Source organism: Struthio camelus, chromosome Z, assembly GCF_040807025.1.
Source record: "Struthio camelus isolate bStrCam1 chromosome Z, bStrCam1.hap1, whole genome shotgun sequence".
Classification (NCBI taxonomy): Eukaryota; Metazoa; Chordata; class Aves; order Struthioniformes; family Struthionidae; genus Struthio; species Struthio camelus.
In genome coordinates, this window is record NC_090982.1 from 84,878,124 (window position 1) to 84,902,496 (window position 24,373).

Consider the following 24,373-nt stretch of genomic DNA (forward strand, 5'->3'; position numbering starts at 1 on the left):
AGCCATTTTAAAGACTAATTCCTTTTAAAGTCCGATTTAACAATTTTACATTTCTAAAATTAGCTCAGCTACAGGCCCCAGAAAGCAAGAGGTATCACATTTCAGTCACCATCCCCTTCTCTGCCACCTGAACTCTAGCACGCATTTCCCTCACTACAGCTTTCTGTGAGGTCTAGAATTGCATTATTAACAGGATTTGATTTTCTGTTTTCCTCAGCTCTCCATTCCCCCCCCTCCCCGTCTGCACTTCAGAAGCCAGCTCTCCCCTTCAAGTCACCCAACACCTTACAAGAATATGCTCAAGTTGTAATAAAGGATACGCTGGCTCAGGTATCCTATATTACAAACAGAGGCCCAAGTATAATCCAGTCAAGCACGTCCAAGACCCATGAAGCCCAGGAAGAGCCAACACTAGCAGCCTGACACCTGCCCAGTAAATCCTCCCCCCCATCCTGCCATTTAAGAGCTTTCTGAGCTGTGTTTTGGTTCATTTACAAGCGTGGTTTTAATCAACCCGAGCCATCTTCATTGGCGGGAGAGAGGAGGAATTTCTAAAGAATAAAGATGAAAATATCTAATAACCAGTTCTTCTTATGAAGCTACATTTCGGTTTGTAAAATTACTATTATTTGATTAGAAAATAGAAAAACTCAGAAATACATTTCTACACCCATACTCCCACAGCCTTGGCACATCTGGTCCTTTTAAAAAGCCTGCTCCGACAGATGATGAGAAACATGCCTTTCAAGAAATGGCTACATAACCTTATTTTCATATTACTATACCGTTAGGCTACAAAAAAGCTTCCCTTTTTGTTATTTTGTTTGGCACCATTTTTTCCCCCAGAAGATTTCAGCATCTTTAACACACACAGTTTACGTTCATACATTTCAGGCAACCCCTAATGGCAGACTTACTTATAAAGCTCTCATACTTTTAAAGGTTCCCAAAAACCTATATGGAAACTCCCCTTCCATGTGAATACTGTAGGGAAGTTTCACATATGTATTGTAAACTATCACGCTTCTAGATCTTACTTCATTTCCTGGAATTTATAATATTTTCAACCATTTATTAAGGAACATTTATTGGCATATGCCTTGCCAGCAACATCAGGAAGTGGAGGGAGAAAGGGAATGCTAGGTGAGGTTATTCAGTCTACTGTCCACATTCACAGAATACACAATTTACCTTTCCAATTTCAGAAGCCCAGGAAATGGAAATCTGGTTTGGCACTGCAGAGGACAACCTAACTAGAGATGTTATATTCAAGGGGCGCCCAGGCCGCTTCTGCTCAATTCCATTTTTTGGCGGTGGAGCATATCCCTATGGGAAGAAAGGACAGTGAAAGCGTTACTAACCCTCCCCGCTGTACTCTGAAACCTGCTGAAACAGACTTGCTCCCTTTAGGCAGAGCTATGGAAAACAGGTAAGCCTGGGGCTTCTCTAGACTGGATATTGAAGTCAATGCTTACTGCTATCAGTCTTTGACAGTCCAATATCATAAACAAACCACAATTTCACAGCGCTTTTGTTTTAAAGTGATTTTAGGGAAGTGCTCAAACGATGAAAAAGAACACAATTCTGGTCCAGTTAAGTTTACTGTCAGAGTAAAAAGCAATGTTGATGCTTTGTCCTTCTTCTGCCATCTCCACCCCCTCCCCCCCCGCAACTCCTCAGAGATCAGAGCCCCACGAGGACAACCTCTGTGATCGACAAACACAGCAAGTTAAGAAGGGTTGGATTCAGCAGTTCTATTTAAGAAATACAACCCAATTCCATACCAAGAGCTCCACATCTCCTCGGTGTCTCTAGATACAGTCACTATTTGAATTTCAGAGCCCGAGGGCTAACTTAAAAGACAAGACACTCCTGTAAGGATTCAGCTTTGCCTTCGCATCAACTATACACCAGCCCCATTTGCAGCAAGCTGTCATCTGTACTTTGGCCAGCTCCCTGAAGATGAGCTGCACATGGAATGTGCAGGTGTATTTAAGAGCTAATAGGCTTTTTTGCTGTTGACAGAAACAAAATAAACTGGGTATTATTTGCGCAGCTTTTTCTAGGCTTTGGTGAAGAATTTCACACTCGGGACAGGTTCTCTGTAGTTGTATTTCCTCTATATGTTTACAACCTGAGTCAGAAGCCATCCAGTTCCCTTCTGCTTCTAGGCAGGCACACACCCTCAAGCATATCACAAGCAAAGCACTTGTGCAGTATAAGACGCATCTGGCCTAACTGCAACTCATTCATCTTGTCCTGTGTCTGTCATTATGAAAACAAGCCAGTCTAACAGGAACGCCAAGACAAACTCTGTTCCGAGTTCAAGCAGATAAAGTCTGGAGACCCCTCTTCCAGCTTGCCTAATCAAGGAGATGGATGATGAAGAGGAAGAGCCACTGTCAAACTTTTTGCCTTCAAAGCAGACAGATTTTTACCGCTTTAACTGCAACATGCGGTTCTTTTTCCCTATGCCTCTTATCAACAGACAATAGAATAAGTTCTTTGCATTTGACTCAAAAATCATCGTTCTCTTGTCTCACAAAAATCTTATCTTTTATCAGGATACCAAAAAGAGATTAGAGCCTTATGTCTTATGCAAAAGCACTACAGACTGCTGGATTTTGTTTAGTTCAAGACAGCACTGTTCTGACAGAAACCCCCCCAGAAAGGGTATGTTGAAAAACAGGTATACATGTGTAATATTGTTTTACCCAGAGAATACAAACCACACGTTCATAACCTAACACTCTGAAAAGAGTTACTAACAAGAAGTCAGGTCAGAAAATAAAAATCAGATATGACAGAGACAATTGCTGATACGCTATTTCATCAGCAGCTCTCCCACAGGGCACATAAGATGTGTTCCCATGTCCATCTAATGATACATAGCAAAAACAATTCAGAAAACTATTGTTCCAGTCAAGCAGATGTGTGATCTTTGACTTCTCTGGGAAATCTGATCAGGAACTTCTTGCAGACTGCTTCTCTTCAAAGGGCCCAGTCCAGAATAGGTCCCCCAAGCCACCTTTTCCAATAGCAGATCAGGCATCCCAGCATGAAACCGATTTTGTCTTGCAGTTTAATATTTTGATGTTTCAACGGATTTCAAAGATCAGGAATGTTGATAACCTTGAGGTTTCATTGAACTGTTAGCTCCGGGAAGGAGACTTAGGAATATTTTCATATAGCACCAGGTCACTACTACTGAAGTTTCCTGCCACTTCCCTCTTTTGAGGTACTCGCCTTCAGAGCCGGCATGGAAGGAGCATTGGCTCAAAAGATACAGGTTTTCCTCTGGATCTTCTGTCTGGCCATATAACCATCATTCAATCCCATTCAGAATTGTTGCAGGCCTCTTCCACTCGCTATAGAGTAACTGCTGCCTTTAATCTAGGAAGGACTCAACAGTTGCCATATCGTTTCCTTAAGTTTCCAAAGCAGCTCTATTGCTAATCCATACTTTTTCCCCCTCCTTGACAACCAATCCCTGGCTGTGCCTCACTACTGCCCTTTATTAACTTCAAGCAGGGCTACTGCTTGTGGTGACAGAGTAAGAAACCACAGCTTCTACTGCAAGATCTGCCAGGCCAAAGTGGTGGACAGCAATTGCTGAAGAACTCTGTCAAAAACAGTTGTCGCCCCAGACGACAAGCAACATAGCTACTCTCAGGAATCTTTCCATACGCGCTTTATCACAGAACACGGAGGCAGCAGATGCACAAGGACTGCTGACAATCTCACATTTGAAAGAATGAATGACTCGCCGTTTCTTTAATCAGATATGACAGCTGCAGCAATTTACAGAATATAAATCTCAATCATTTCTGGTGCAGTGGGCTGGGCCTCCCTCTATCACGGTTCCTTTTAACAAGCTTATCTGGAGGAACACAGCATCTCTGCAATATTCAGGAGAATATTTTCATGCAAACTAGACCAACCACAGCACGAGGCTCCTTACTGTTTGTCTCCAGACTAAGATGAGGCTACTTTGCTCCCAGGAGAGGGATGATGCAAGTTCCTTTACACTTTTTTTTTTTTTTTTTAAATAGACTTTGCAACTCACATGCTTTATTTCTGTCAAGCTTTTGAAGTTTTCTTCCACAAAGCAATCACCTTGCGGTCAGATCCAATTTCTTATTCCTAGAACACATTAAAGCCTTCCCCTCCTGGCCACCTGGAGGCCTATTTGCCTATCACAGGCAGCACAGTCTAGCAGTGTTTAGTTAGCCTGCCTATTCTAGTGGTTAAGCATATGCCAAAGTCATTTGGGTCTTCAAGTCTTCCATGCTTCTTGCAAGAACTGCGTTAGTCAAAGCTGGTACAATCTGTTGTAGCCAGAAAGGTATCAAAAGAAAGTCCAACTGCTCTTCTAAGTGGCCATTATCAGCCTGCCTGGGCAGATTTGGGTCTCTTTCAAAGAGGAAAGCCCACAGTGGTCCACGGAGGCTCCCCGTGAAGAAAAACAAGAAAGCTTTTTTGACTTCTGGTTTGTTTTGCCTGCATTTGCCACAGGGGAACCAGCTGCTGTAACAAAACCTCTGTTACTGGCCAAGACACCAGCATACAAGGCTCTACGTGTCTTTCTTTTAAGAAGTACTATAAGAGATGGAAAGAGATAGCTGTTGAAGTACAAGGAAACACCACGGTAACACACGTTGGCACAACCCGCAGCACTTTTTGCACACTGGCAGCACTACCCTGAAGTTTCTGTTTAGCGCTACAGCTAAGGAGGTAGCTTTGAGAACAACAGGATAATTCACGGACCTCTGCAGAGGCATTGACTGCTGTACCAGGGAAAGCCAGAACAGTGCTTATTTATTGATTTTTCAAGTTGGCAATAGAAACTGGCATCACTGATCAACTGCAGGTCTCGCTACTGAGTTAGAAAACAGTGGGCAAAAAAAGGTTATCTTACATTTCCTGCAAAAGAAGAGGAGCCACCAGAGGGATGCAGACTGTGACCAAACCAACAGGCTAGAGGAAAGAGAAAAAAAACGTTTGCAGTAGCACTCAGGCTGAAGCTATATTTGTCATTCAGCTCATACTCAAGGAGAGGAGGTTTCCAAGACAAGAATCATTTATTCACTTCCTCTCTGGAATCTTCTGCTGAAGAGATTAAAGAATCATCCTTAGCAATATGGAGAAAGACTGTATAGGGTTCAGATCTAAAAGCAAAGCAAGAATCCGAGTTTACAGCCAAGTTACGTTGAGACTGACACGTTAAACACAGAGGACACCATAGCCTGGCAGAATATAAGCTATTTTAGCAAGACAGAACCAGCAAGCATTGAGAACTACACGATAACATCGGACCCCATTCTTTGCAATGGGATGCTTAAAGAGAGGAGGAGGTAACCTGCTGAAGATAGGAAATCCTGCTAGGTTATCACAGAGAACCTAATTTATGTTTGTAGAAAGTAATGACCAGAGAGCATAAGAAAGAAGAAAAGGAGACCCTCTTACACGCTGAAGAGGGATGGAAGATAGCAATAAAAGGGTTAAAGAAGTAGGGGGAAAAGTTAGGGATAGTCATTTAAGGAAAGCAGAAACAAGAAAACAGTCATAGTGGTGCAGAAAGAAAAAAAAAACCGCAATCCCCCACACAGTTGACAGAGTGAGGAGAAGGCAAACATTCTGATAACAAGGTTTCCCACCTCCTCTCCCCATTCGGTGTTTTCCAGCAATACTGGTGTTAACACTCTGTACTTCCTTCTACCTTCTTCCATCTTCTACGACTTTCAGAACTATTTCAGAATAGGCTGCAGAAGACTTTATCCCTCTACAGAACAGGGACAGCCGTTTCAGAGAGTTCTTTAAACTAAATGAGCACTCTTTTTCCTCTTCATCTAATTCAGACCTTAGGGTGACTCTGCCCAAATACCAACTTCTACAACAGGCACCAGCAGAGTAAGTGGATGAGACACTTCCATCCTGCAGTTTCTTATAGCTGCTAACAGTGTTCAGCTCCAGCATCAGCAATTGCTGGGAACCCTAAAGTCTTTCCCCTCTTCATCCCCACTATGAGTATTTCTCTAACTAGACAGATACAGGACAGCCTACAAACACATACACAAGAAGAGGATACTGTTGCCTCATAACAAGGGGGGGGGGGGGGGAACGCAAACCAGTACATGACCACAGAGAGCCCAAACAGCCAGGGCAACTGCCAATCACATCACATCAACTCAGTTTGAAGATCTATGAGGAGAATCCCCCATGCAGACACTGGTTTCTTTTGACATTGTTCTGTCCTAACTGCAACGGATCAGGTTTGCTGCAAGTGGCTGAAATACAATTAAGCCATGCAGTGACTGTAACATGATTAATATTAGTAATGGGAAACTCGCACGGCAAATGCACAAATCGTAAGCCTAACAGCAACAACTAGAGGAAATAGCAATAAAAATAAAGAGCTTGACAATTTAAGCAAGCAAACACTACATGGAAAAAAATGATAAATAGCCACCAAGTGCAAACAAACAAGCTTACCGGCAATGGAAACAGCTTCCCATTTACTTTAATACACAAACTATTAGGGTAATTATCTTCTTGAGGGCAGCTTGTCTCTGCTAGGCATAACCTACATCCCCAAAAAGAAGAGGTGTCATTTGCAAGTGTCACTACATTCAAAGCGGTTCACATGTATGAAGACGTGGATTGCATCAGCCAATTAGGAAGTCATAAGAGAACACTGAGAAAGATACCTTAGCTGAACTTGGACTGTGTAGTCTCTCCTGCCTCCTGGCAAGAAGTCCCTGTTGCAAAGGCAAAGGAAAAGACATGTAGATAGCAAATCTCATATTCCAATTATACACAGAAAGAACTGGCCTGCCTGCCCCAACACCACTAAACTTTGTTCTTCCTATGAAGTCTTACAGGCAATGCCTCTACTGTTTTAGCTACTGATAATTTAAGCAGAACTTTAGGGTCACCACCCTCTGCAAAGATTTAATAACAAAGCATGATGCTAACAGAGAAGAATCAAATCCTACGAATTCTTTTGGCTCACGCCATAGGTCTTATGACAATGTGGATCCTGAGACAAGAGATAACAGCAGCCTTCCTTTCACCCAGCCAGGAAACATACAGGGCAGAAAAGCTTACCACCTCTTCAGACAGCCAGTTATTTAAAACTAGGTAATTTTTAACTCCCAGTGGTGCAGGATTGCCCCCAACTGCACATAAGTTCATCTGGAACTACTCTGCACGGAAAAGTCTGTTACTCAGTATAATTTCTGTGACAATTATTCCTCCACACCTGCAGGCTTATGGGATGCATGCATATACATGTAAAAACAAACCACACCACAGCAACAACCACCACCTGTTCTCCTGAGACTTTGCAAAAATAGTTATCTACACTAGTGCTATAAATACTCTTTCCACTTACCTGGAAATACAGATTTCTCTGACCTGCTGAGGTGTTAAAGCAAAGATAAAAAACTTCTCTTGGAATCTCTGAATACTGCTCTGTACTGAAAGAGAGAGAAACAAAAGAGGTTTAATCATAGCGATTTAAGTCATTGATCAAGACAGGATTCACAACTGAGATTTCCTGGAATAAGGCACACATCATTTATGAATATAATCATTGATGAATATAGTTATATTCATCATTTATGAATATAATCAGTTGCACCGCCTGCAACTGTCAACAGGAAAGCAATGGTACAAATCCTTCAACTATATTCAGATGGCTTAATATCACATTACACTTCAGTATTAAGAAGCTTGGCAAGAAGCTGTGCTGTAATCCTCAGAGGGGGAAGGATAAGCTGAAGCTTCCCAGAATTCTCACGCAGCAGAAGAGCACACGACAAAATACAACACTGGATACCTGAGGGAGAAAAAGGCATAACAGACAAGATGTTGACAACTATTTTAAGATGCGCATTCTCCTCTTTCGGTATAAGAGGTTATTAACGGACAGATGGAAAGTTATTCAATTCAAAAACAGCTAAAGGTAAGCACGCCTTTGGGGAGGAAGGGAATGAACAACCCCCAATGCTAGAGAAGCCAGCTGCACTACATGTCTGCATGTCTGGGAATACCCTTTACTAGCATTTAAAAAAACAAAAAACCAGCTTTAATATCAGAATGCATGCATGCAAATTTGAAAGAGCTACACTGTCATGGCACACTTCTACATTCAGAGAAGAAAACAGCCTCTACCCCAAACACACACAAAAGGTCACAAACATGAAACAGAATCCAAGTGAAGCGCATGCACCGCTTCCTCAAACAATTCAAAGCCACTACACTGTGTGTTTGGATGCATGTGCAATGCAAGCAGCATTTTATATTTCAAAATAGTACTCAGGAATGTTTTTAAAAGACCATAAAAGTGTTTTCTCTTATTGAATTGGGGGAGAGAAAAATAAAGATTTTTTTTTTTTTTTTTAAAAACCTCTACACCCCCTCATACGTTCTCAGATTAGCGGAAAAGACTATGAACACCAATTCTTTTTAAAGAGTCACGGAGAAGCAGAATATATTCCTAGCTCTCTGACCTGCCTGCCCATTTGTTTTCTAAATCCTTAATTCTCAATATGGAAGAGTTTTATGCATCTCAATCTTCTAACTGGAACCGTGTACAATTCATGATCTATCTAAAAATATTAAATAGAAGTAGTATCTTCTCCAAATCTGCTCCCGAATCCATGTTATGGTGATTTTCAGCTAATGTTAAAAACATTAGTGTTTTCTAACATTTTCAACATCAGCAGAGCCCAGTACTTGCATATAAAGCTACTCTTCACATCTCATTACCCCACTCTTCCTCAGACACAAACCTGAGTTGTGGCTCCAGCTGCTGCCATCTGCAGCAGCACTGCATTCTGGAAGGGGGCGTAATGCTGATTTGGGAGTCCGTAGGCAAGCAAGTACGGAGTTACTGTCCCCCTCACCCATTTTCTAAGAGAACCCAAATGGTACAGAAGCAGATGATCCTCACTCTTGTAAGAGCTGGGCAACATGCAATGAGGAGTCTATGGTTTTCAAGGGAAAAAACAGGAATTCACAAGCAGCCCTAATTGCAACTTGGTGACGCTCCCAAGGAAGCATTTTCCTTTCACAAACAGGAGAATTTCCCACAGTGGATGAAGCCAGCAGCTAAAAAAGTTCTTTAGCACATCACTGCCATCCCTAGGTTATCACTGACCAGGAAACAAAGGCTAATTACACAGCAGAAATAGCGCAGAGCGCACACGGCTTTCAGTTTTTTCAACTGAAATATTTCAATTGAAATATCAACTTTTTTCCCATTCCAAAGCAGGATTTGAACAGGACGTTGGTGCACCATCAGATTCTCTCTTCAAACGCAATGGTAGTATTAGCTACAGAGCTGTCCAATACCAAAGCAGCTTTTGTACTAATGCATGTTTTTTGATATTAAACACTTCAGTCTCAAACAAGGTGTCACAATATGTAAACAGAAGTGACAACAAGCATTACAAGTAATGATTGCTACTTTAGATGCTGGAGGACGATTATCAGTAGATGCTTTTCCTGAGGTGCAAGTCACAACCTAGAAGACGCTATTGCTTAAGAAACTAAGCTGTTTTAGAGGATGTAAAGAGCTGACAAAAAGACAAAAGCGTTTCGATTTGGGGGGGAGGGGAGGGGGAAGAAAACACACTCACAAGTACGATATCCACACCAGGGCAAACATTTGAACAACACAACATGTGGCAAAATGGCACTCTTACACTCATGTCTGCTTTTGCTATTTAGCATTTAATACAAGACTTCCCTTGTTATCTGTAGCCCCCAGCTACACTATTCACTTTAGATCACTCTGCCATTTGATTCTATACCCTAATTCAAAGGCTGCGCATCGTCACCTGTGTGCGCACAGCTGCATGCTAGAAAACTGCAAGTAAGGTATTCCTCTACTGCAGCAGTACAGAAATTAAGCAAATGTCATGAAGATTTCAGCCTCAAAAACAATACCCAATTGAAAAGTGTATTTCTACAATCTTAAAGCAGGATCTCTTCTACAGGCCACCCAAAAAGTTGCATACAGTCTGAAACTCAGGTTCGTACTTGGCTGAAGTCATAGTTACCCAGGCAGAACTCAGAGGGTTCAGGTTCCAGTATCTACTCCAGCTATTAGTGAACTGGGGAAAAAAATAAGGGGGGGGGGGGGGCAGGAGGCAGTTATCACTTCCGTGCCAAATCATTTGTGCATAAAAACTGTTTTAGATTGACAGGGTTACTGCAAACCAGACCGTAATACAAAAGTGGATTGTACTTGCATCTTGTGGAAAAGAACCCCCCCCCCCAAAGTTTGCCAACCGAACACAATGGTTATGTTGAAGTCTTAACTGGAAATGCTTTTCACACTGCTGAGCAGCAAGCTGCTATTTACAATCAGGTGGTATTACTAAATCATTATGAAACATTTTCTGCTCTATAAACAGAGTAAGACAGGTTGAGTTTCAAGATAGAAAACAACCTATTTTCAAATAATTCAAATGTCTCTCCTTTGAGCATACTGAGAAAGCTAACCAAAATTTCAAGTTATTTAGAAGACACAAAGATCTACTCTACGTTTTAATCAGTGCAGTATGGAAACAACAGATAGGCTGAGAATCCATCATAGACTGTGTATAAGAAAGCTGGATGTTTGCTGTACAATCAAAGCATGTATTTGAGTGCAAGAGGCCAATACCCGCAGAAGTGTTGCGGTGAGACAGATGCAAACTATCAAACCAGGGGACTTGTTTTTCTGACACTGCGGCAACTTAATATTGAACCCCAAATCCACTTATTGTTGGCCCTGACAAACGTGCTCATTGGTACCAGTCAGATACCTCAGGTCCAAATCTTCTAGACATATGTAATTTCTTTAACATTCAAAAGACAAAGAAATTCATGGTTTTCTTCAATTACATATTTGCAGAAGAGAACTCTGCTTGCTGCAGCGTGGCTTGACAATATTGGGGGGAAGGGAGGAGAACAGGGAAGCGTAGAGATGAGAAGGGAAGGAAGTTTCCACTTTTTACCATCTGCAGAAAGTATTTCATTAAGCCTGGACTTAGGTGTTGCTTAAGTCGACGCTCTTTCGCAAATTAAGCGACCTGCAGAACTATTAAACACTTACCTAGGCTTGTAGGTTTGATGAGCACATCAAGCACATCATAAAAAGGTAGGCTTTTTAGTTGAACATCAGGATGAACGGGTGGAATCGGAGGGGATGGTTGCTGCATCTCAAAGTGCGGCTTAGTGTCTTGGAGGAGCACCGAACTGACAGGCGACGAGGGAGACTGAGGCGTGACCGACGTAGACGGGAGCGGGTGAATCCCGGCAACAGCCAAGTCAGGCTCTACAGGAGAGGAACTACTGTCCAAATTGAAGACTGCAGGTTTTATCGCCGATAAGTCCGAAAGTCCTTCAATTGTCCTTGGGTACCGACGCCTATAGAGTTCTCGGATTTTTATCTGAACTGCTGGGCTGCAGCCACTCTTCAGTAAGTGCAGTGCCCTCATCAGGAGGTCATGCTTCCGCCCGCTTTTGTTACGTCCAGCAAAACCCAACAACACTTGTAGTTCAGACACGCGAAAACTTGATACCATATTCTAGAAAGAAAATGGAGATAAGCAGAGGTGAACCAACAGTACACTAAATAAGCCTCTCAGGAGCGTAGCAAAGTATACGAATTTTCATCGTTCTAGTTTCCCATCTATCTTAGACATAGACCACTCATACCCTTACCCAGCACAACAATTTTTAAATTTAAAGTGAAAGAGTGAAGTGTCCGGGAAGAAGCTTGAGGTTGGCTGGATTATCTCAAAAAACTTCCAATTGCTTCCCCTCGCAGGCAATTAAAAAAAAAAAAAAAACCCACACACAACTCAATGAAGCCCATGCAGTGGTATCTTGAGTTCAGAGGAAGCCAGAAGCATCAACTCTTTCTGCCTCACTTGAAGGAGCACCAAATCAGATGAATGTTTGATGAGTGTTATCACCTGTCCTCCAACATGCTTTAAGAAAAAGTATTCAAGTTCGGTGTGGTTTACTCTGAAGCCTCCTTTATTTTTGGCAGCATTTTAAACACATGCATGATCACAGACAGGCATGTCAACTTTTACTCTTGAAGGAATGGCACAGCAAGATGGACATTTTAATAAAAGTTACAGCATTTCACATTAACAAACTGAACATAATTGGTTCTTCTTCAGACAATGACAGGAAACTTCCTGACTGTTCTCTTAATATCATGTTTTGGTACCTTGGGTATGATACTAAAGGATCTCTTCCAAGAAAATAACCAAGTAAACAGTACTCTTTTATCAGTTTAAAAAACAAAAAACCCTACTACAAATTAGTAACTTGACATATGCCCTTAATCTTTCATTTCTGTGAATGAGCTCTGTTTTCAGAAAGGTATAAAATTGTCTAGTATTCTGCTAAGCAGTTTCCTTTCTATCTGTGTGGGACTCTTTCCCTGTAACAAGGATGCTAAATTACAAAGATGAAAGACCATCTGATTAATCTGGACTGCTCTACTGTACCAGTTCCAAACTCAAGGACCGGTAAGGGAAAGACCTAACAGAAGATACGAAGTAGTAGAAGTCTGGGATCATAACGTGAATTTTTACAACTAGCTTAAAATTGAATTGTTGACTTTCAAATATTAATCCAATATAGAACATTCAAGGCTTTGGACTTGGATTTCAGAAAGGACATAAACCCAAAACACTGCATTTGAGAGTTATCTTCCGTAATCTCTACTACACAGTTGTCGAATTTACAACTATGTATTCTAACCTACATCTGCTCTCAAGCAAAGATTTTACATATAACTGACGTTACAGCCATGCAGTCGGTCACCAAAAAAGGTCCACACTCCTCCCGCGTCCTCAGCTGCTTGCTCCCTATTCTCTCCTCAATGTTGAGAGGATCATTTTTACAGTAAGAGAGATCAGGGAACGGAGCCAGGTGAAAACTCAGCTTTTGGCACAGCAAATAGGGGAGTCAGGCTAGTTTTCACAATCCAGCCCGCAGAACACTTGTGCCACATTACAAGACAGCAGAGCAAGTGACCAGCCCTGCCCTATCAAGGGCCACATCAATTTATGCACATTAAAGAGATTATTCAAAAATCCTAGGGTACTTTTCTCATCACCCACACCCTTTCTTTTTTTTTTTTTTTTGGCAGGGGGAGGGGTAAGGTGTCTTACTTCAGGTATTGATTTTTCAGTCTTCCCCCCCCCCCCCCCCATTATCACTGAATAGTCAGTTTGAATACTGCTTAGTTTATTTCTTGATAGAAATGTCACTGTGTCCAAACTGGTATTCCCTATTCCCAACATAAATGCACCAAAGGTATAATAGCTGGTGAAAACTGTGTTATAAACCGTGCCTCTTCCAAGCGGCTCACCCTAACTTTTGAAGAAAAAGGGGCCAAGAGCAGATGTCATCTTAATTTCATCCCAGCAACTTCTCGCAACAGCAAGACAATACACAGAAAAAGGAGAGGGAGAATGAACAGAAATCTGAAGTTCATTTGCAAGCTGCTGGAAGAGGTTTCTTACTGCCCCTGTCTTTCCCTTGTTACTTTTCCTTAGACTCAGAGCCAAGTGTGGTGAAGGAAATTAAACTTTTCAGTAGTCCTTAAAAATAGCTTGAAGTACTGTAACAACTTTACAGTCATGCAACACAAAAGAAAAATGGTGTTAATTGTGAAAGAGAACACGGTTATTAAAGAATTTACTGCAAACTGTTATCTTGTGTACTTCTATAAACAGTTGAGTGAACTTGATAGCAACATCAACTCCTTTGTCTCAGATGAGGAGAGTAAGCATGATTGTGATTCTACAATCAGAATGCAAATGGATAAAATAATCCTTTACATTGAAATTAAGGAAGCAGTACGCCCTGCAACACTTTCTATTATGCTTACTGCTGCCTTCTCTGCATTCCTGCAAGTTAATCAAGGTGAAACGTGCAGTCAATCATGCCTGGAAACAGCTAACGTTTTATGTGGAAATTCTACAAACTAGCACTTTGTTGCAAGATGGATTTCATTTTATTAGAAGTCACACGCTGACTTCAATACCACAGTCAGCAGGATTTTAAATTGAGTAACGCCTCCATTAAAAATGCTTAGGAGTATAAAAAATACATTTTTGTCCAGCCATGCAAAAAATCTTACACGCGCTTTTGAAAGAAGAGTCTTGCAAAAGTGAATTTTACTGGAAGTAATTAAACAATGGCTTTTGCAATGTTTTGCCCCCAAAGCTTTTCGATGTTCCCCCTAAGGCAATAATAATTGCATGCATGAAAATACGGCAAGTCTGATCTACATAATTTATTCTTCCATTTACAGACATACCAAAGTGGAGACATTAAAATCAATAAGGTTTTATGAACGCATAGCATATGCTTGGGAGCCACTATAATCATGGTGTAAGACAGATTACTTCAAATAAACCTTACCGAATCGTTTTCTTTTGTGGTTCTACTGATATCGCAGAAGAGTGCGGCCAAGCTATTAGCATGCTTTTCACACCATTGAATCAAAATGAGACATTCAAGTTGCCATGTAAATGCCAGTTCTCTGAAGTTCTTTACAGATACACATTCCAACAACAGTTTTCTCAGGGCAGAAGGCCAAAAGCAACTTTATTTTTACTGTTTCTCCATGAACACAAAAAAAATAGTTGGACTAAACTTTAAGAAGGGAAATCAATCCTGATATGTCAAGTGCTTTGATATTCCAAAAATTCCCCCCAACCCCACAAATGCATCTTTGAAGGTCATTAGAAGTTTCACAGGGTTTTTTGTTTCTTATTTTTAAACTATAGCAACCGTGACTCATAACCAGAAAGACTGCTTCAGAGCATTAAGCCGTAGGTGTATCTAGAACTGCACTCATTTAACAGGAAAGGCATTAGGGAACCCAGGAAATGCTGACACTCCACTAAAATTAATGGAAGGCACGTTTCGGAGCAGGATAAGGGATCAAAACCATCGCTAAATAAGAGACACTTGATTCTCCGCACTCCGGCCAGAGCTACCTGCTATTTAACACGGACATCATACTTGCACGTACATTTGAAGGAAAGGTAGCCAAGAATGCCTGTTAAAGTTCCCGACCTATGTCTACCATAATCACTGACAATGGATTTAGCTTCTGGGGCAACCTTAACTACGTCAGTCGTGAACCCTAGGCTTGAAGCTGCAGACACAATCCAAACCGACTCCAAAGTTCTAGTCGGTCTCCAAACAGTCATGCTCCAGCCCCACTTGCTTCTGGCCGTTTTCTGAAGCGTCTGAAGTTTATACACGGAAGGAAGACACCAAGGATCAATCCGACAAACCTCCGCTCCCGACTCTGAGCCCTGTTCCCAACTAATTGTTAGTAGAGAGCAGCTCACTTTTGACGAGTTCTGCAGTAAATTAGCATGCATTCTATTTCAGGTGGGTTAGAAATGCAAGATATTTGTAAGAAAGAGCAGCTCATGCCTTGGGGTGGCTGAAGATGACCTCTATGCTAAGCCTAAATATAAATGAGCATACTCTGGAAATTGATGTACCGGAGATAAAAACTGGAAGTCCTGGGAAATAATGAAGATGCCTCTGGTTAAATCTACATTAGCAAGTAGCGCAGTACAGCAAGAGCAGTTTTGAAGGCCCAAACAGTGCAAACAGCATGAACATCAGGTCCTAAGTATTATGGGGATTTTACTTTGCATTAACTCTAATCTGGTACCTAAATTAAGTATTAGATTCTTCAACGTTGCATGCACCTAGCCCCACAATATAAATCTTAAATCAAACACTCATGTTCAGTTCACAAAAGTCCCTCAAAGTGAAGCTTCACCCATTTCATTACATCCTCTCTTTTTTTTTTTTTTTTAAAAAGCACCATGTACTACACTGTCTCATTCCTTTCCCCCCCTGTATCACAGTTCGAGCATTAATCTCTAATTATTCAAGATACGTGGAGATGTTAAATAAACCTCTCTGGTTTGATTTAGTACCTTAAGTGATTGCGTATTTAGGAAGTGCAGCAGAATGAAGCACAGATACAGGATAACCTCTAATAAAATACTGTTAATAACTTACCTTTTTAACTACATTGAATATGTTAATTGCAACTTAAAGATCATTATATTACCCACACAGAAATTCCTCATGTCTAGTCTGTCCATTACATTCCATCATTTTAAGGTCACCCCAGATCAACATGTGGGGTTCAATCTAGAAATCAAACTCCTAAGCCAGCTGCCGTACATAGTACAGTGTTATTAACACGTATAAAATAAAAGAGCACCAAAAAAAGCGTTTGGCAGTGCAGCTTTAAAAGCACACGTACAAATAGCTCCCAGTGGTTTCTTCTTTGCTAACAATTTGGAACCCAAGCTTTAAAGGTCATGCTTACACCTGCAACATGTTTTAACCACCAATTTAAGCGTTATTGTTGAGAAGACTATATGAATAGGACATGCAACTATAAGGACTCTCCTTTTGTCATATTATCACCATCATCTCTCTCATTCCTCAGTTGCAACACAGTACCTTTACAGTGTTCCTAGCACACAGGAGAGTACTAGTCACAACTTCACCTGGCCAAGCAGGCAAACGCTGTCCACCCAGACTGGCAAAATAAAGCCAGAGCAGTGACAAGACACCAATTCTATTACAAAAGAGAGATCTAATACATGCCAGACTGACTTTAAATTTTTTATTTCAATATGGTATCCGAATGCTACGGCTCACCACATTTCTTTGATTGCAGAACTTCAGTACTGGAGGGTCAAGAGGAAAAACTGAAAATACGGATTGTATTTTCAATATTTATAAACCCTAATTTTCCACTAATTTTGTTAAATTCTCCCCCTCCCCATAGGAGGCACAGGCACAATTCCACCTCTTCTAAGAGGTCTTTCTAAATGGCCATGAAACTATCAATAGTGTCACACACAAATCAGTTCTGACACAGGCATATTTGTCTGCCTATAAAGGGTTTTTATTTTTCCATACAGATCAAAGTAATACATTACTTCAAAATCTGATCAAATACAACTAGAAGGAAAATCGTTGTCTTCTAAACTAGAGAGCAGCAACCTGTCAAGGACTGCATGCAGACTGACCTATTCTTCACCAAATCAGAGCCAGGATGCCAGCAGAAACTCAAGAGGGGAGCAAGAAGATGCTCTCTCTCTCAAAGCAATAAAATACAACCAACCACCTTACTTGCAGTATTTTGCTCAGATGCAAACCATAGCCTCAAGCTATATCTTGGTGAATTGAGAATTCGGTAGGAGCTGTAGCATCTTCACTTGCTCACAGATGGCTCTCAGAAGGAGCTGTAGTTCCCAGCTCCCGAGCGTTATATTCTGTTCAGGAATCTGTCCACGTGCCACCTTTGGCCTCCAGGCTACAGGCTGCCGACCTCTGTTCCAAGTCCATCTTTACCCACATAATCCCTTTGACACTCATAGGGCTACTCACGAGCGATGGTTATGGAAAAAAGGTGTGAGCCACGTTTAGAAACACATCAATGAACAGCTGGTCTGGAAATTCTCTCTCTTAATTTAAAGAAAAAAGAAAAAAGTGGTGCTCACCATGTCATCTCACTACTAACTCCTTAATATTCCATAAACTGACAACCTACAGGATTTAACAAACTGCTAATTAATAGAGGCCTTATCTGAAGCAGCTTCTCTCTCTCTCTTCAAAGCTTAGGGTCTGCAAGGGTAAACCCCTTATCTTGGACTTTCTTCAGCATTACCTTGAAAAGTGACTATGGTTACAACTATTTCTGAACCTTTAAACAAAAGTAAACATTTCCAAAAGGCACGATGTAACAGCAGGTTCTTGTGAATCTCTTAGTTTTCTTGCACCACAGGGAAAGCCTTCTTTCAGTCACAAGCCTTTGGGTTGTACCTCCCCAGAACTTTTAAAGATCCAGATGATGGTAGGGATGGCACTAACAAACATCAAAACTTTTTTTATTCTTCAGCTTGAGAATAAAAACATACTGCCCCTGCAAGCTTCCTTCAAAAATAGGATTTAAGGCAAAACTCTGACCTCCCACTTTTAATCAGTCCCTAACAGCTTACTAGAAGAAATTCAACTCTCCAAATTGTCCTAGTGTCCTTTTATAAGGCAGGCAGAGATCACATATTACAGGAAGCTGCAATCAACATGAGAGCAGCAAACAATACTGCCATAAAAGAACCCTGTAGGTTAATCTATAAAGCAGCAGTTTAAGATCACTCCTGAAGGTCAATTCATGGAATCTGAGAACGAGGGGAGAAAAAAAAATCCTGCAAACAAAAGAAAAACAAACCACACACTCTTTGGCCAAAAGTAGGAAGAGATTGTTGTCAGAAATAAATTTTAAACAAGCCCAATGTCTACTAGACACATGCAAACATTAAAAAAAAAAAAAAGGCGACTTATCAGCACTAGTAAAGGCCTTTAAGACAAGAGGCAGTCTTCTATATTTCTTCCAACAAATATCCAGAGGTTTCCCAAAATGGACCACGAATTACTATCAGCTGTGTGCTGGGCAGACATTCAGACAAGCTCCAGACTAGTGGATTCATTTCACAGGTGCTCCAATTTACAGATAAGATGGAAACATCAAAAGAGGTTTCTTCAGAGTAGTATTTAACTACCAATACCCTTTAACTTCCAGCGAAGAGAACAGTAGTAGTCCTGCAGTTGGCCTGAAACCCAGTTCCTCTTTCCCTCATAATGCCAGTGTTACTTCTGGCAAGTGACTCAGGGGCATAACTATATTTCAAAGGTATTTAGATACCCAGGAAGAGTCTACCAATGCTTTTACACATCTAGGTAAGCGAGTACAGTGCTTTGGAAGAAGGGAATCACGTCTCTGGTGCAAGTGCCCAGAAGAGGCACTACGTGAGTGAGTAACCTCTAAAAACCTTACACTGGGGTTTAGCCACCAACGTAGCTACACAAGTTTGAAAGATCTTGGAGAGAGGGCTTGAAATGAGTCAGGACAGGCAAGAGGAAAATAAGCAACACAAACAGGAACGTTTTAAAAAAAATAATATATATATATTTTTTTTCTTTTCGCACCTTTAGGTTTAAAAGGTGTTGCTTACTTCCTCCCCCCACCAAGACTGAGACAGAGCACTGCTGTCCAAAGAAAACCCCAAAAAACGACAAAAAAAACCCTACAACTCAGTAATAAAAGTCTGACAGAAACAACCGAGCTCCTCACCGACACTACAGTCGCTTCAACCAAAGCGGTGTTAGTACTGGAAGAAGCCCCGGTAAAGGAAATTCTCCAGCGATTGCAGCATATTTCCTACCGCTGGTCAGACTACTACAGCCAGCTCAGCCATCGGACCTTTCCCTGCACTAAAGCCTAACTCACACGGCTTCATATTTAACTGGCTTTTTCCCCTTTTCCTCCTCCTTTCTTCTCCTCCTCTCCTCTCTCCATTTTGTACAAAAGCCTGGGCAGGGGGGGAGGACTTCAGTGTTCACGTTGCGCTCGACAGGCAGCACTTTCGCAGGCGCGGATGCTGCCTAAGCACCTAGGGACGCTTCGCCGCCTAACAAAGATACTAGCAGACTCTTCAGGAGACGTAGAGGCCTTTGAGGGGAGATTAGAAACAGTTATATATATATAGAGAGAGAGATATAAATATATATATGGAAGAGAGGATGCAGGCAGCTCTTCACGTCCCCAAGTACAACACAAAAGGCGGCCGATTAAAAACGATCAAGCGGGTCTGCGAGGAAATACTGGTAGGGACGCTTCAGAGAGGCGCCTTTGGCGATCAGACAGCAGTTCATGAGTAAAAATGAAAATTATGAAAAAAAGGCGGGGGGGGGGGAAGGGGAGAGAGGGAGAAGGGGCAGTGACCGCACACGCGGCCTGGCCCTGCCGGGGCGCCGGCGGCAGCGCAGGGCGCGCACAGCCTGGCCGGGATGGAGCGGAGCCCCCGGCCCGGCGGCGGCTACAACGGCAGGCCGGGCCGCAGCCGCCGAGAGAGGGCTTTTAAGATGTCGGGGGGGGGGGGGAAATGAGAGAAAATAATAAGGTGAAAATGGAAACTGGTGTCGCCCGGTGCGCCGTTCCCCGCCCGCCCCGCATCCGCCTCGGCGCCGAGGCCGCGCTAACGGCGGCGCCGCTCCCTCCCGCGGTGGTTCCGGCCCCTGCGCGGCGGCGGCTCCCCGCGCCCCGGCCCGGCGTGAGGGTCTCCCCCGCCGCGGGCGACATCTTAGCGGCGCGCTTCCCCCGCCGCCGCCTCGCGCCCTCCTCACCCGCAGCTCCTCGAAATCCGCCATTTTCTACCCGCTGCTGCTGGTGGTGCCGCCGCCGCCGTCGCCGGGCCCCGCCGCGGCCGCCACCATCGTGCACCCCGTGCGCGCCCCCGGCACGTGACGGCGGAGGGCGGCGCCGGCCGCGGCGGGCGGGCGGGCCCGGGACAGCGGCGGCGGCGGGGGGGGGACGGACGGACGGACAGACGGAGGGACGCCCGCCCGCCCCCTCCGTGAGGCGAACGCCTCAGCGGCGCCCGGCGCTGGCGGGGAGCGGCGCGGTCAGCGGCCGCACCGGGCTCCTGCGGCGATCCCGCCTGCTGCAAGAACTGCCGCAGCGCTTCAGTAGGATTGCTGTAGGCACAGAAAGAGGAAGACAGACAGAAAAAGGAAGAGAGGACAGCTTTTAAAAAAAAAAAAAAGGAGTGTGATTGAAGTGTATTAGATTGAAAGGCTGGAGTTAGGCTGCAGTCTTCTTGCTTTATCCATCAACAGCGTTTCATTATTTGTGTTACAGTGAAAGCGTGACACATTTTTGTTAATAAAACATGAAGCAAGAAACGTCGCTGGCAGTAAACTTCAAAACTGGCTAACGCGTTTCCAGCGGTAAGGGAAACGCCGAGACGTTCACAGAAACATGAACGCGGAGGTGCGGCTGACAATGGCACTTTCAAAAGCGGCCAGAGATCGTTATCTAGTCACAATAATTACCCTAGTCACAATATTGGGTTGCATTGGCAACCGATTAATTGCAATCGAAAGCAAGGGCTGAGCCAACAGGGCAGGCGAGCAGCCAACCCGACTCGAAGGAGAAGCTGGAGAGAGACATCAGAGAGGTCTGAACTACCAGACACCCCCAAAGGCAGCACGTTTTGCACCAGGGACGGTTTCAGACAGTGGATTAGAAGTGGCCCAAGTCTACAGTAAGCTTTGCTAGTTCTGGCAGGCCGTTTGGGGGAAGGAAGAGCGGAAACAGCTCTGCCGCCCCAGAGCGGGAGAGAAAGGCGTACAACCAGACCTCTGCTAAGGCTTAGCTGTAACCACAGATAACTAGTCCTTATTTACATGCGGCCAAACGCAGGACTAGCTTATAAAAGTTATTACCGTCACGATTTAAACATTATGGTTTTATTGAACAGGCACAAGCCTTTTGTTAGCCCAAAAAATGGGAATGTGCAGTCTTTAGTCTACTGCTGCGCGCTGTCTGCCACATCATCTGATGAGTTCAGCTCCGTGAACTACGGCCATCAAGCATTTCTTTTTCCCTGCAATTCAATACCAGACTAAAGGGGCGATCTGCAGGTTGCCTTCTCTTAGATCATCAAAGCACATATCAGCACGGACCAGACCAAAGCTTTCTTTTTTTAAAGCACACCCTCAACACATTTCTTCCTTCAAACGCATAGGGAAAAACATCAAGGTTCGAACTCACACCAAAGCCGAGTATTGCCTTTTTATGTACACTCACCTCTCATTTCATAACCACATCTGTCAGCCTTCCCATCCATCACATCCCCAACATCTGCTGAGATAAGAGCAAACAGACTATAGTTTGAGTCCTAATGCCTCATGGTCATAAGAGAGTAAGAAAGAGCTTACCTTACTTAGTCTGCCCTATTTTTCCCTTGAAGGGCTGCCTAGAGCTCTCCCTCACTACTGCTGGTTTGTTTTTCCCCATCTTTCCTTATAGCCTTCCTCCTACTTGTCCTTGGGGCCACACACTTGAAAAAACAAGTACTTGGTCTTCCTCAAGTGTTTTCTTACATCCCTAATCCACAAAAGCATAGGGCACAGGCCTATCTTCTCCTATATCCAGACTGAGCTTTCTCTCAAATGTCTCTCTTAAGAGCTTTTTTAAAAACTGCAATCAATCTCCCCTTTGCTCTCCTCCTCCTTCAAAAACCCCGTAGGCTTTCAAAATTCTTCACGCACAGACCAGCTCCACTCCCAACCAGGGCCATCTCAGCAGCTTAGCAAAGTTTCAACTCCTCCAACATTTCTCTTTCCACCCAACTTTTAAGAAACCTACCTCAAACGTAAGACATTCCTCCAGGTTCTGATGTTTCTTCTGTTGCCGCTGATATTTCCTCCACCTCTGTTTCCAGTACCTCTTTCTTCCCCTCCTCTTTCCCTCCCAACCCCCCACTGCAGCTCCTGAAGCACTTCCCACACTCTCCCCCTGAGTCCTTTCTGTTTTTGTATGCCTTGCAACACAGGGCTTGAAGCTGGGTGCAGCACTAGCCATCAGAGGAGCAGACAACCTGCCTTACTCAAGGGCAGCCAGTTGGCACCCCCATCTGATAGGCTATCACAGCAGCAGTCAGTTTGCCTTTCCAATAAGCTCTAATTAGGGTAGGGAGGGAGCCTATAGGAATTGAGCATCCTGCCCCCTCAACAGAGTTAGGCTTGTGAGGAATAAAACGCAGACTGGGCTGAGACCTTCTCTAGTAATCTTTCTAGGGCTGTGTGCAATATGTGCATACGAGCACTGGCCCTCCCATAGCTGTATTACCTAGTGCAATATTGACATGTGGGCATCTAAATAAATTATTCCCACAAACACATCCCAGACAGTAAGAAACAATACAGCTGCTCCTAGCATTACAGCAATTGCACTAATCAGCGTTATACCTTAACAAACTCCTCCTGTGCTCCTTAACCAGCTGGTAATAGACAACCAAATACAGATTAGCAGGGATAGGATGAGGGGTCTGAAGTGACTGAATGGGTTAATAGCAGATTTTGTGTGTGCTGTGTTTAAAGCAAGAATGTTACGATACAAGCCTCAGGCTTCTCCATGGTCTTTCCTATCCCATAGCTATTTACTTAACACTAGAGAAAGTGGGTGGGAAATTATAACGGGGTAGTGTTTAATGCCCACATTCCTGTGTTAGGTCTCAAGCTCTCAAAAGCATGGAAGCTCACAGAAGCCCTTGATTGCTCTACTGCCCATAAAAATATGGGCTTTGATTATGATACAAGATGTTCTGAATTGGATACTTATTCTATTTATTGGAAAGAAAACTTGTATATGGATGCATTATAGCTGTGCTATCTGCAGCCCAGCTAACTGACAAAGCAGAGCTTAGCAATGGGATATGATCTTGTATTTGTTATGTCAAGACATACAATGAAGTGCTATATAACTCTAAAGTAATGGTAGGCTCATTAGGTACATGAATGTTTAGCACATTAAAATGGAAATTAGAAAACTAATTTATCCTTCTCTGCATTTGTTTTTTTAATCCGTTTTCATGGTGAAATACACGTTAATTAGTTTTACTTGCCTATTCTAACATACTAGGGTTATATAACTATATATTGGTTATAAGCACAGCAGAGGAATATTTAAATGTTAGCTATAAAGTTGTTTAACTGATTGTTATTATGTTTTATTAAATGAAGTCTATTGAATGTAAAGCCCAGATAATCTGCATACCCTACTAGCAAGGTTTCTGAGTAGACTCTTGATTTGCTTGATGACACCTCGGTCCTGCCAATCAGCTCTGTCTGCCCTTGCAGTTCTAATTGCAAGAAAAGGCTTGAAGTTTCATAGACATACCATAGTCCTGAAAACAGCCTCCTTTACTGTGGTTATGCATTTGTCTCTACAGCCTTTCTGAAAGATTCATTCACAACCATATGGCGAAAATTACCCTTAGGTTTGTGTTCTTATGACTGAAGACTCTCTCTCTTTTTCCATCAAAATAACAGCAAACCACACATTAAGTTGCTACTACCCCATTAAAAGAGACATTGTAGAAAACACTCTCCAATCAAGCAAAGACGAGAACCTAGGCTGTTCTCTTAACAGTAGTGAGATTTGGTCTTGGAAACCTAATTGGGATGACTTGAATACCAACTTCAATTATAGGAATTTCTCTTTCAGAGCAATTCAGAGCAATTTCAGAGCAAGAGAAGCGCCCAGTAATGGAAAACAAACCAATTACCTACTCTGCTGCAACATTAGGGCCACAAAATTACACACAAAGTCTAGTAAGGGAGGGCCTAAGCTGGACGCAGGAACATTAATCTGATCCATTTTGTGCACTTCATGGTTTATGGGACAAATCTCATAAAAAGATATGTATTAAGTGCTTAATAGGATGAAACT

At 42.8% G+C, this 24,373-nt stretch overlaps 1 protein-coding gene across 7 annotated transcripts in view; it reads right to left on the minus strand.

Annotated features, from left to right (window-relative positions):
- PIAS2 (protein inhibitor of activated STAT 2) overlaps nt 1–20,397 on the minus strand; it is a 33,847-nt gene extending 13,450 nt beyond the window's left edge. For all 7 annotated transcript variants that reach the window (XR_011138016.1, XR_011138015.1, XR_011138014.1 and 4 more), the window contains exons 1-6: nt 20,263–20,397; nt 11,108–11,582; nt 7,394–7,478; nt 6,708–6,758; nt 6,493–6,583; nt 1,192–1,326 (exon numbers count right to left, since the gene is read on the minus strand). Coding sequence is in view for 3 of the 7 variants with exons in the window: in XM_068928628.1 (XP_068784729.1) it covers nt 1,192–1,326; nt 6,493–6,583; nt 6,708–6,758; nt 7,394–7,478; nt 11,108–11,582; nt 20,263–20,286 (861 nt within the window). In the remaining 4 variants the exon portion in view is untranslated. The remainder of the gene's footprint in view (nt 1–1,191; nt 1,327–6,492; nt 6,584–6,707; nt 6,759–7,393; nt 7,479–11,107; nt 11,583–20,262) is intronic.
- Nucleotides 20,398–24,373: the final 3,976 nt, after the last annotated feature.